The sequence below is a fragment of the Oncorhynchus nerka genome, linkage group LG5, assembly GCF_034236695.1.
Source record: "Oncorhynchus nerka isolate Pitt River linkage group LG5, Oner_Uvic_2.0, whole genome shotgun sequence".
In the NCBI taxonomy this organism is placed as follows: Eukaryota; Metazoa; Chordata; class Actinopteri; order Salmoniformes; family Salmonidae; genus Oncorhynchus; species Oncorhynchus nerka.
The window spans coordinates 1355860-1368925 of record NC_088400.1 but is presented as its reverse complement, the minus strand read 5'-3'; the positions used below and the strand labels follow the sequence as shown (position 1 = coordinate 1368925).

General features: G+C 45.6%; 1 protein-coding gene across 1 annotated transcript in view; it reads right to left on the bottom strand.

Annotated features, from left to right (window-relative positions):
• The window catches only part of LOC115123880 (iron-sulfur clusters transporter ABCB7, mitochondrial-like), a 96232-nt gene that overhangs the window by 19097 nt on the left and 64069 nt on the right, over nt 1-13066 (bottom strand). Inside the window, exons 6-7 of the mRNA XM_065019009.1 lie at nt 10141-10298; nt 9089-9252 (exon numbers count right to left, since the gene is read on the bottom strand). Coding sequence (XP_064875081.1) covers nt 9089-9252; nt 10141-10298 — 322 coding nt within the window. The remainder of the gene's footprint in view (nt 1-9088; nt 9253-10140; nt 10299-13066) is intronic.

The window sequence follows — 13066 nt, the reverse complement described above, 5'->3', positions numbered from 1 at the left end:
AACCATGGTTACTATGGTGCTCTTCCTGAAACACAGAACCATGGTTACTATGGTGCTCTTCCTGAAACACCACAGAACCATGATTACTATGGTGCTCTTCCTGAAACACAGAACCATGATTACTATGGTGCTCTTCCTGAAACACAGAACCATGGGTACTATGGTGCTCTTCCTGAAACACAGAACCATGGTTACTATGGTGCTCTTCCTGAAACACCACAGAACCATGGTTACTATGGTGCTCTTCCTGAAACACCACAGAACCATGGTTACTATGGTGCTCTTCCTGAAACACCACAGAACCATGATTACTATGGTGCTCTTCCTGAAACACAGAACAATGGTTACTATGGTGCTCTTCCTGAAACAACACAGAACCATGGTTACTATGGTGCTCTTCCTGAAACACCACAGAACCATGATTACTATGGTGCTCTTCCTGAAACACAGAACCATGGTTACTATGGTGTTCTTCCTGAAACACAGAACAATGGTTACTATGGTGCTCTTCCTGAAACAACACAGAACCATGGTTACTATGGTGCTCTTCCTGAAACACCACAGAACCATGATTACTATGGTGCTCTTCCTGAAACACAGAACCATGATTACTATGGTGCTCTTCCTGAAACACAGAACCATTAGTATGGTGCTCTTCCTGAAACACAGAACCATGGTTACTATGGTGCTCTTCCTGAAACACAGAACCATGGTTACTATGGTGCTCTTCCTGAAACACAGAACCATGGTTACTATGGTGCTCTTCCTGAAACACCACAGAACCATGGTTACTATGGTGCTCTTCCTGAAACAACACAGAACCATGGTTACTATGGTGCTCTTCCTGAAACACCACAGAACCATGATTACTATGGTGCTCTTCCTGAAACACAGAACAATGGTTACTATGGTGCTCTTCCTGAAACAACACAGAACTTCGGTTACTATGGTGCTCTTCCTGAAACACCACAGAACCATGATTACTATGGTGCTCTTCCTGAAACACAGAACCATGGTTACTATGGTGTTCTTCCTGAAACACAGAACAATGGTTACTATGGTGCTCTTCCTGAAACAACACAGAACCATGGTTACTATGGTGCTCTTCCTGAAACACCACAGAACCATGGTTACTATGGTGCTCTTCCTGAAACACCACAGAACCATGATTACTATGGTGCTCTTCCTGAAACACAGAACCATGGTTACTATGGTGCTCTTCCTGAAACACAGAACCATGGTTACTATGGTGCTCTTCCTGAAACACAGAACCATGGTTACTATGGTGCTCTTCCTGAAACACAGAACCATGGTTACTATGGTGCTCTTCCTGAAACACAGAACCATGGTTACTATGGTGCTCTTCCTGAAACACCACAGAACCATGGTTACTATGGTGCTCTTCCTGAAACAACACAGAACCATGGTTACTATGGTGCTCTTCCTGAAACACAGAACCATGGTTACTATGGTGCTCTTCCTGAAACACCACAGAACCATGGTTACTATGGTGCTCTTCCTGAAACACCACAGAACCATGATTACTATGGTGCTCTTCCTGAAACATAGAACAATGGTTACTATGGTGCTCTTCCTGAAACACCACAGAACCATGGTTACTATGGTGCTCTTCCTGAAACACCACAGAACCATGATTACTATGGTGCTCTTCCTGAAACACAGAACCATGGTTACTATGGTGTTCTTCCTGAAACACAGAACAATGGTTACTATGGTGCTCTTCCTGAAACAACACAGAACCATGGTTACTATGGTGCTCTTCCTGAAACAACACAGAACCATGGTTACTATGGTGCTCTTCCTGAAACACAGAACCATGGTTACTATGGTGCTCTTCCTGAAACACCACAGAACCATGGTTACTATGGTGCTCTTCCTGAAACACCACAGAACCATGATTACTATGGTGCTCTTCCTGAAACACAGAACAATGGTTACTATGGTGCTCTTCCTGAAACAACACAGAACCATGGTTACTATGGTGCTCTTCCTGAAACACCACAGAACCATGATTACTATGGTGCTCTTCCTGAAACACAGAACCATGGTTACTATGGTGTTCTTCCTGAAACACAGAACAATGGTTACTATGGTGCTCTTCCTGAAACAACACAGAACCATGGTTACTATGGTGCTCTTCCTGAAACAACACAGAACCATGGTTACTATGGTGCTCTTCCTGAAACACCACAGAACCATGATTACTATGGTGCTCTTCCTGAAACACAGAACAATGGTTACTATGGTGCTCTTCCTGAAACAACACAGAACCATGGTTACTATGGTGCTCTTCCTGAAACACCACAGAACCATGATTACTATGGTGCTCTTCCTGAAACACAGAACCATGGTTACTATGGTGTTCTTCCTGAAACACAGAACAATGGTTACTATGGTGCTCTTCCTGAAACAACACAGAACCATGGTTACTATGGTGCTCTTCCTGAAACACCACAGAACCATGATTACTATGGTGCTCTTCCTGAAACACAGAACCATGATTACTATGGTGCTCTTCCTGAAACACAGAACCATTAGTATGGTGCTCTTCCTGAAACACAGAACCATGGTTACTATGGTGCTCTTCCTGAAACACAGAACCATGGTTACTATGGTGCTCTTCCTGAAACACAGAACCATGGTTACTATGGTGCTCTTCCTGAAACACACAACCATGGTTACTATGGTGCTCTTCCTGAAACACCACAGAACCATGGTTACTATGGTGCTCTTCCTGAAACAACACAGAACCATGGTTACTATGGTGCTCTTCCTGAAACACAGAACCATGGTTACTATGGTGCTCTTCCTGAAACACCACAGAACCATGGTTACTATGGTGCTCTTCCTGAAACACCACAGAACCATGATTACTATGGTGCTCTTCCTGAAACACAGAACAATGGTTACTATGGTGCTCTTCCTGAAACAACACAGAACCATGGTTACTATGGTGCTCTTCCTGAAACACCACAGAACCATGATTACTATGGTGCTCTTCCTGAAACACAGAACCATGGTTACTATGGTGTTCTTCCTGAAACACAGAACAATGGTTACTATGGTGCTCTTCCTGAAACAACACAGAACCATGGTTACTATGGTGCTCTTCCTGAAACACCACAGAACCATGATTACTATGGTGCTCTTCCTGAAACACAGAACCATGGTTACTATGGTGCTCTTCCTGAAACACAGAACCATGGTTACTATGGTGCTCTTCCTGAAACACAGAACCATGGTTACTATGGTGCTCTTCCTGAAACACAGAACCATGGTTACTATGGTGCTCTTCCTGAAACACAGAACCATGGTTACTATGGTGCTCTTCCTGAAACACCACAGAACCATGGTTACTATGGTGCTCTTCCTGAAACAACACAGAACCATGGTTACTATGGTGCTCTTCCTGAAACACAGAACCATGGTTACTATGGTGCTCTTCCTGAAACACCACAGAACCATGGTTACTATGGTGCTCTTCCTGAAACACCACAGAACCATGATTACTATGGTGCTCTTCCTGAAACACAGAACAATGGTTACTATGGTGCTCTTCCTGAAACAACACAGAACCATGGTTACTATGGTGCTCTTCCTGAAACACCACAGAACCATGATTACTATGGTGCTCTTCCTGAAACACAGAACCATGGTTACTATGGTGTTCTTCCTGAAACACAGAACAATGGTTACTATGGTGCTCTTCCTGAAACAACACAGAACCATGGTTACTATGGTGCTCTTCCTGAAACACCACAGAACCATGATTACTATGGTGCTCTTCCTGAAACACAGAACCATGATTACTATGGTGCTCTTCCTGAAACACAGAACCATGGTTACTATGGTGCTCTTCCTGAAACACAGAACCATGGTTACTATGGTGCTCTTCCTGAAACAACACAGAACCATGGTTACTATGGTGCTCTTCCTGAAACACAGAACCATGGTTACTATGGTGCTCTTCCTGAAACACAGAACCGTGGTTACTATGGTGCTCTTCCTGAAACACAGAACCGTGGTTACTATGGTGCTCTTCCTGAAACAACACAGAACCATGGTTACTATGGTGCTCTTCCTGAAACACAGAACCGTGGTTACTATGGTGCTCTTCCTGAAACAACACAGAACCATGGTTACTATGGTGCTCTTCCTGAAACAACACAGAACCATGGTTACTATGGTGCTCTTCCTGAAACAACACATAACCATGGTTACTATGGTGCTCTTCCTGAAACACAGAACCATGGTTACTATGGTGCTCTTCCTGAAACATTCAGCATTACACTGTTGGAGCTAGGAACACCATCATTACACTGTTGGAGCTAGGAACACCAGCATTATACTGTTGGAGCTAGGAACACCATCATTACTCTGTTGGAGCTAGGAACACCATCATTACACTGTTGGAGCTAGAAACACCAGCATTATACTGTTGGAGCTAGGAACACCATCATTATACTGTTGGAGCTAGGAACACCATCACTACACTGTTGGAGCTAGGAACACCAGCATTACACTGTTGGAGCTAGGAACACCATCACTACACTGTTGGAGCTAGGAACACCAGCATTACTGTTGGAGCTAGGAACACCAGCACTACACTGTTGGAGCTAGGAACACCAGCATTACACTGTTGGAGCTAGGAACACCAGCATTACTCTGTTGGAGCTAGGAACACCAGCATTTCACTGTTGGAGCTAGGAACACCATCATTACTGTTGGAGCTAGAAACACCATCACTACACTGTTGGAGCTAGGAACACCAGCATTACTCTGTTGGAGCTAGGAACACCAGCATTTCACTGTTGGAGCTAGGAACACCATCATTACACTGTTGGAGCTATGAACACCAGCATTACACTGTTGGAGCTAGAAACACCATCATTACTGTTGGAGCTAGGAACACCAGCATTACACTGTTGGAGCTAGGAACACCAGCATTACTCTGTTGGAGCTATGAACACCAGCATTACTCTGTTGGAGCTAGGAACACCATCATTACTCTGTTGGAGCTAGGAACACCAGCATTACACTGTTGGAGCTAGGAACACCATCATTACTCTGTTGGAGCTAGGAACACCATCATTACTCTGTTGGAGCTAGGAACACCAGCATTACATTGTTGGAGCTAGGAACACCAGCATTACACTGTTGGAGCTAGGAACACCATCATTACACTGTTGGAGCTAGGAACACCAGCATTACACTGTTGGAGCTAGGAACACCAGCATTACTGTTGGAGCTAGAAACACCAGCATTACTGTTGGAGCTAGGAACACCATCATTACACTGTTGGAGCTAGAAACACCAGCATTACTGTTGGAGCTAGGAACACCATCATTACACTGTTGGAGCTAGGAACACCAGCATTACACTGTTGGAGCTAGAAACACCAGCATTACTGTTGGAGCTAGGAACACCATCATTACACTGTTGGAGCTAGGAACACCAGCATTACTCTGTTGGAGCTAGGAACACCAGCATTACTGTTGGAGCTAGAAACACCAGCATTACTGTTGGAGCTATGAACACCAGCATTACTGTTGGAGCTAGAAACACCATCATTATACTGTTGGAGCTAGGAACACCAGCATTACTCTGTTGGAGCTAGAAACACCAGCATTACTGTTGGAGCTATGAACACCAGCATTACTGTTGGAGCTAGGAACACCATCACTACACTGTTGGAGCTAGGAACACCAGCATTACTCTGTTGGAGCTAGGAACACCAGCATTACTGTTGGAGCTATGAACACCAGCATTACTGTTGGAGCTAGAAACACCAGCATTACTGTTGGAGCTAGGAACACCATCATTACACTGTTGGAGCTAGAAACACCAGCATTACTGTTGGAGCTAGGAACACCATCATTACACTGTTGGAGCTAGGAACACCAGCATTACACTGTTGGAGCTAGAAACACCAGCATTACTGTTGGAGCTAGGAACACCATCATTATACTGTTGGAGCTAGGAACACCAGCACTACACTGTTGGAGCTAGAAACACCAGCATTACACTGTTGGAGCTAGGAACACCAGCACTACACTGTTGGAGCTAGAAACACCAGCACTACACTGTTGGAGCTAGGAACACCAGCATTACACTGTTGGAGCTAGGAACACCATCATTATACTGTTGGAGCTAGGAACACCAGCACTACACTGTTGGAGCTAGAAACACCAGCATTACACTGTTGGAGCTAGGAACACCATCACTACACTGTTGGAGCTAGGAACACCAGCATTACACTGTTGGAGCTAGGAACACCAGCATTACACTGTTGGAGCTAGGAACACCATCATTATACTGTTGGAGCTAGGAACACCAGATAATGAATTCATTAGTAATGTAGTTAACACAGAGAATGAATTAATTAGTAATGTAGTTAACACAGAGAGAATGAATTCATTAGTAATGTAGTTAACACCGAGAGAATGAATTCATTAGTAATGTAGTTAACACCGAGAGAATGAATTCATTAGTAATGTAGTTAACACCGAGAGAATGAATTCATTAGTAATGTAGTTAACACCGAGAGAATGAATTCATTAGTAATGTAGTTAACACCGAGAATGAATAAATTAGTAATGTAGTTAACACCGGTAAAGTTGTCTGTTTCCATCAGGAACCGGGAGAAAACTCAACAGCATCCAAAACAGCGGAAAGATTGGTCCTGTGCAACATGTCAAATGTCATCAGTTTGACCGATTTTAAGGAAATCAAAAGCTGAGAAAACGATTGAACATGTTTCTGATAAGACATATTTGATGTGGTTGAAATACGGTGTGGGGTTGAAATACGGTGTGGTTGAAATACAGTGTGGGGTTGAAATACGGTGTGGGGTTGAAATACGGTGTGGGGTTGAAATACGGTGTGTGGGGTTGAAATACGGTGTGGGGTTGAAATACGGTGTGGGGTTGAAATACGGTGTGGGGTTGAAATACAGTGTGTGGGGTTGAAATACGGTGTGGGGTTGAAATACGGTGTGTGGGGTTGAAATACGGTGTGGGGTTGAAATACGGTGTGGGGTTGAAATACGGTGTGGGGTTGAAATACGGTGTGGGGTTGAAATACGGTGTGGGGTTGAAATACGGTTGAAATAGGGTTGAAATACGGTTGAAATACGGTTGAAATACGGTGTGGGGTTGAAATACGGTGTGGGGTTGAAATACGGTGTGGGGTTGAAATACGGTGTGGGGTTGAAATACGGTGTGGGGTTGAAATACGGTTGAAATACGGTTGAAATACGGTGTGGGGATGAAATACGGTGTGTGGGGTTGAAATACGGTGTGGGGTTGAAATACGGTGTGGGGTTGAAATACGGTGTGTGGGGTTGAAATACGGTGTGGGGTTGAAATACGGTGTGGGGTTGAAATACGGTGTGGGGTTGAAATACGGTGTGGGGTTGAAATACGGTGTGGGGTTGAAATACGGTGTGGGGTTGAAATACGGTGTGGGGTTGAAATACGGTTGAAATACGGTGTGGGGTTGAAATACGGTTGAAATACGGTGTGCATAACAGAGTCAAAGATGACACATTAACCGTGCTTTTGCATATTTCTCCACTACTGTTCCTGAGACAAAATGCACATTTGTTGTATCCTTTTACTGCAAGAAATGCATCATTCTACAGGAATTAATAACATATTACTCTACATGTGTGAGGTCAAAGGCCTACAGGTGAGGTCATATACCTACAGGTGAGTTCATAGACCTACAGGTGAGGTCATAGGTCTACAAGTGAGGTCATAGGCCTACAGGTGAGGTTATAGGTCTACAGGTGAGGTCATAGACCTACAGGTGAGGTCATAGGTCTACAGGTGAGGTCAAAGGCCTACAGGTGAGGTCATAGGTCTACAGGTGAGGTCATAGGTCTACAGGTGAGGTCAAAGGCCTACAGGTGAGTTCATAGGCCTACAGGTGAGTTCATAGACCTACAGGTGAGGTCATAGGTCTACGGGTGAGGTCAAAGGCCTACGGGTGAGTTCATAGACCTACAAGTGAGGTCATAGGCCTACAGGTGAGGTCAAAGGCCTACAGGTGAGGTCATAGGCCTACAGGTGAGGTCATAGGCCTACAGGTGAGTTCATAGGCCTACAGGTGAGTTCATAGACCTACAGGTGAGGTCATAGGCCTACAGGTGAGGTCATAGGCCTACAGGTGAGGTCAAAGGGCTACAGGTGAGTTCATAGGCCTACAGGTGAGGTCATAGGCCTACAGGTGAAGCCATACACCTACAGGTGAGGTCATAGGCCTACAGGTGAGGTCATAGGCCTACAGGTGAAGCCATACACCTACAGGTGAGGTCATAGGCCTACAGGTGAGGTCATAGACCTACAGGTGAGGTCATAGGCCTACAGGTGAAGCCATACACCTACAGGTGAGGTCATAGGCCTACAGGTGAGGTCAAAGGCCTACAGGTGAGGTCAAAGGCCTACAGGTGAGGTCATAGGCCTACAGGTGAGGTCATAGGCCTACAGGTGAGGTCATAGACCTACAGGTGAGTTCATAGGCCTACAGGTGAGGTCAAAGGCCTACAGGTGAGGTCAAAGGCCTACAGGTGAGGTCATAGGCCTACAGGTGAGTTCATAGGCCTGCAGGTGAAGCCATACACCTACAGGTGAGGTCATAGGCCGACAGTCAGTGTCCAGACTTCAGTTACTATTCCATTTAACCTATATGAACTTCAATGAGGAATATTCTGTTTACTCAGGGTTATAGGGATACTTGTGAACAGGATATCAACGGTGCATGTAAACAGCTTATCCTGAATAAGACCTTAAGCGGGATATGAGCTACATTGTGGAATACTGTGAGCATGTAAACATGGACAATCAGACACGGCCAGACCAGGATGTTACAGATGAACACTGGAAACATTCCCAAAATGTCCTGGTTCTCCAGAAATCCTGCTTGAACGATTCTGGATTTCCTGGTTATTCCCTCACAATTCCAGGGACTTTGAGAAAGCTACCAGAAATGTGCAACCCTACTGTTGACCAGTGCACTTCATACGACCATTTCAGACAGGTCATGGCCTTTCTAAACGAGAGCTTACCCTGATCCGCTCCCTCCTACGATGGCCACCTTCTTCCCAGCCGGCACCTGGAAGGAGACGCCCTCTAGAACCTTCTGTCCTTCCAGGTACTCAAAGTAGACATCCTCAAACCTGATGGTGGCTTCTTGAGGGGTGACGGAGAGAGGAGGGGCCAGCTCTCTTTCCTAGAGTAGAGAGACAGGAGAGTTAGGACTAACTACTACAGACTTACCCCTAACCCCTGACCTCTAACCCTCCTGGGGAGGTGGAGGGGGTCACAAGGAGGGCAGAGGCCAACTCCTTCTCCTATAGACAGAGGAGAGGAACTGGACTATAAGTATAGGACCTTTAGGATTACTGTGTGCAGCTAGTCAGTAATTACAGTGTTCTAGAACTGGGTTATAAGTATAGAACCTTTAGGAATACTGTGTGCATATAGTCAGTAATTACAGTGTTCTAGAACTGGACTATAAGTATAGAACCTTTAGGAATACTGTGTGCAGCTAGTCAGTAATTACAGTGTTCTAGAACTGGACTATACGTATAGAACCTTTAGGAATACTGTGTGCAGCTACTCAGTAATTACAGTGTTCTAGAACTGGACTATAAGTATAGAACCTTTAGGAATACTGTGTGCAGCTAGTCAGTAATTACAGTGTTCTAGAACTGGACTATAAGTATAGAACCTTTAGGAATACTGTGTGCATCTAGTCAGTAATTACAGTGTTCTAGAACTGGACTAGAAGTATAGAACCTTTAGGAATACTGTGTGCAGCTAGTCAGTAATTACAGTGTTCTAGAACTGGACTATACGTATAGAACCTTTAGGAATACTGTGTGCAGATAGTCAGTAATTACAGTGTTCTAGAACTGGACTAAAAGTATAGAACCTATAGGAATACTGTGTGCAGCTAGTCAGTAATTACAGTGTTCTAGAACTGGACTATAAGTATAGAACCTTTAGGAATACTGTGTACAGCTAGTCAGTAATTACAGTGTTCTAGAACTGGACAAAAAGTATAGAACTTAACCCTTAGGAAACCTTGTGTTACCTTGATCTTGTTGTGTGTTACCTTAATCTTGGTGTCAACACTGAGCAGTGTGAAGAGTGTATTCATGTCGATCAGGGCCTGGCGTGTCTCTCTGTACACGGTGCCCAGGAAGTTAAGAGGCAGAGAGAGCTGGAACAGCAGACCATTCACCATCACCAGGTCTCCTACTGTCATAGAGCCTGTCAACAACAACAGGAAGTTAAGAGACAGAGAGAGCTGGAAGAGCAGACCATTCACCATCACCAGGTCTCCTACTGTCATAGAGCCTGTCAACAACAACAGGAAGTTAAGAGACAGAGAGAGCTGGAACAGCAGACCATTCACCATCACCAGGTCTCCTACTGTCATAGAGCCTGTCAACAACAACAGGAAGTTAAGAGGCAGAGAGAGCTGGAACAGCATTCCATTCACCATCACCAGGTCTCCTACTGTCATAGAGCCTGTCAACAACAACAGGAAGTTAAGAGGCAGAGAGAGCTGGAACAGCAGACCATTCACCATCACCAGGTCTCCTACTGTCATAGAGCCTGTCAACAACAACAGGAAGTTAAGAGGCAGAGAGAGCTGGAACAGCAGACCATTCACCATCACCAGGTCTCCTACTGTCATAGAGCCTGTCAACAACAACAGGAAGTTAAGAGGCAGAGAGAGCTGGAACAGCAGACCATTCACCATCACCAGGTCTCCTACCTGTCATAGAGCCTGTCAAGACATTCACCAACAGGTCTCCTACTGTCATAGAGTTAAGAGTTAAGCAGAGAGAGCTGGAACAGCAGACCATTCACCATCACCAGGTCTCCTACTGTCATAGAGCCTGTCAACAACAACAGGAAGTTAAGAGGCAGAGAGAGCTGGAACAGCAGACCATTCACCATCACCAGGTCTCCTACTGTCATAGAGCCTGTCAACAACAACAGGAAGTTAAGAGGCAGAGAGAGCTGGAACAGCAGACCATTCACCATCACCAGGTCTCCTACTGTCATAGAGCCTGTCAACAACAACAGGAAGTTAAGAGGCAGAGAGAGCTGGAACAGCAGACCATTCACCATCACCAGGTCTCCTACTGTCATAGAGCCTGTCAACAACAACAGGAAGTTAAGAGGCAGAGAGAGCTGGAACAGCAGACCATTCACCATCACCAGGTCTCCTACTGTCATAGAGCCTGTCAACAACAACAGGAAGTTAAGAGGCAGAGAGAGCTGGAACAGCAGACCATTCACCATCACCAGGTCTCCTACTGTCATAGAGCCTGTCAACAACAACAGGAAGTTAAGAGGCAGAGAGAGCTGGAACAGCAGACCATTCACCATCACCAGGTCTCCTACTGTCATAGAGCCTGTCAACAACAACAGGAAGTTAAGAGGCAGAGAGAGCTGGAACAGCAGACCATTCACCATCACCAGGTCTCCTACTGTCATAGAGCCTGTCAACAACAACAGGAAGTTAAGAGGCAGAGAGAGCTGGAACAGCAGACCATTCACCATCACCAGGTCTCCTACTGTCATAGAGCCTGTCAACAACAACAGGAAGTTAAGAGGCAGAGAGAGCTGGAACAGCAGACCATTCACCATCACCAGGTCTCCTACTGTCATAGAGCCTGTCAACAACAACAGGAAGTTAAGAGGCAGAGAGAGCTGGAACAGCAGACCATTCACCATCACCAGGTCTCCTACTGTCATAGAGCCTGTCAACAACAACAGGAAGTTAAGAGGCAGAGAGCTGGAACAGCAGACCATTCACCATCACCAGGTCTCCTACTGTCATAGAGCCTGTCAACAACAACAGGAAGTTAAGAGGCAGAGAGAGCTGGAACAGCAGACCATTCACCATCACCAGGTCTCCTACTGTCATAGAGCCTGTCAACAACAACAGGAAGTTAAGAGGCAGAGAGAGCTGGAACAGCAGACCATTCACCATCACCAGGTCTCCTACTGTCATAGAGCCTGTCAACAACAACAGGAAGTTAAGAGGCAGAGAGAGCTGGAACAGCAGACCATTCACCATCACCAGGTCTCCTACTGTCATAGAGCCTGTCAACAACAACAGGAAGTTAAGAGGCAGAGAGAGCTGGAACAGCAGACCATTCACCATCACCAGGTCTCCTACTGTCATAGAGCCTGTCAACAACAACAGGAAGTTAAGAGGCAGAGAGAGCTGGAACAGCAGACCATTCACCATCACCAGGTCTCCTACTGTCATAGAGCCTGTCAACAACAACAGGAAGTTAAGAGGCAGAGAGAGCTGGAACAGCAGACCATTCACCATCACCAGGTCTCCTACTGTCATAGAGCCTGTCAACAACAACAGGAAGTTAAGAGGCAGAGAGAGCTGGAACAGCAGACCATTCACCATCACCAGGTCTCCTACTGTCATAGAGCCTGTCAACAACAACAGGAAGTTAAGAGGCAGAGAGAGCTGGAACAGCAGACCATTCACCATCACCAGGTCTCCTACTGTCATAGAGCCTGTCAACAACAACAGGAAGTTAAGAGGCAGAGAGAGCTGGAACAGCAGACCATTCACCATCACCAGGTCTCCTACTGTCATAGAGCCTGTCAACAACAACAGGAAGTTAAGAGGCAGAGAGAGCTGGAACAGCAGACCATTCACCATCACCAGGTCTCCTACTGTCATAGAGCCTGTCAACAACAACAGGAAGTTAAGAGGCAGAGAGAGCTGGAACAGCAGACCATTCACCATCACCAGGTCTCCTACTGTCATAGAGCCTGTCAACAACAACAGGAAGTTAAGAGGCAGAGAGAGCTGGAACAGCAGACCATTCACCATCACCAGGTCTCCTACTGTCATAGAGCCTGTCAACAACAACAGGAAGTTAAGAGGCAGAGAGAGCTGGAACAGCAGACCATTCACCATCACCAGGTCTCCTACTGTCATTAGAGCCTGTCAACAACAACAGGAAGTTAAGAGGCAGAGAGAGCTGGAACAG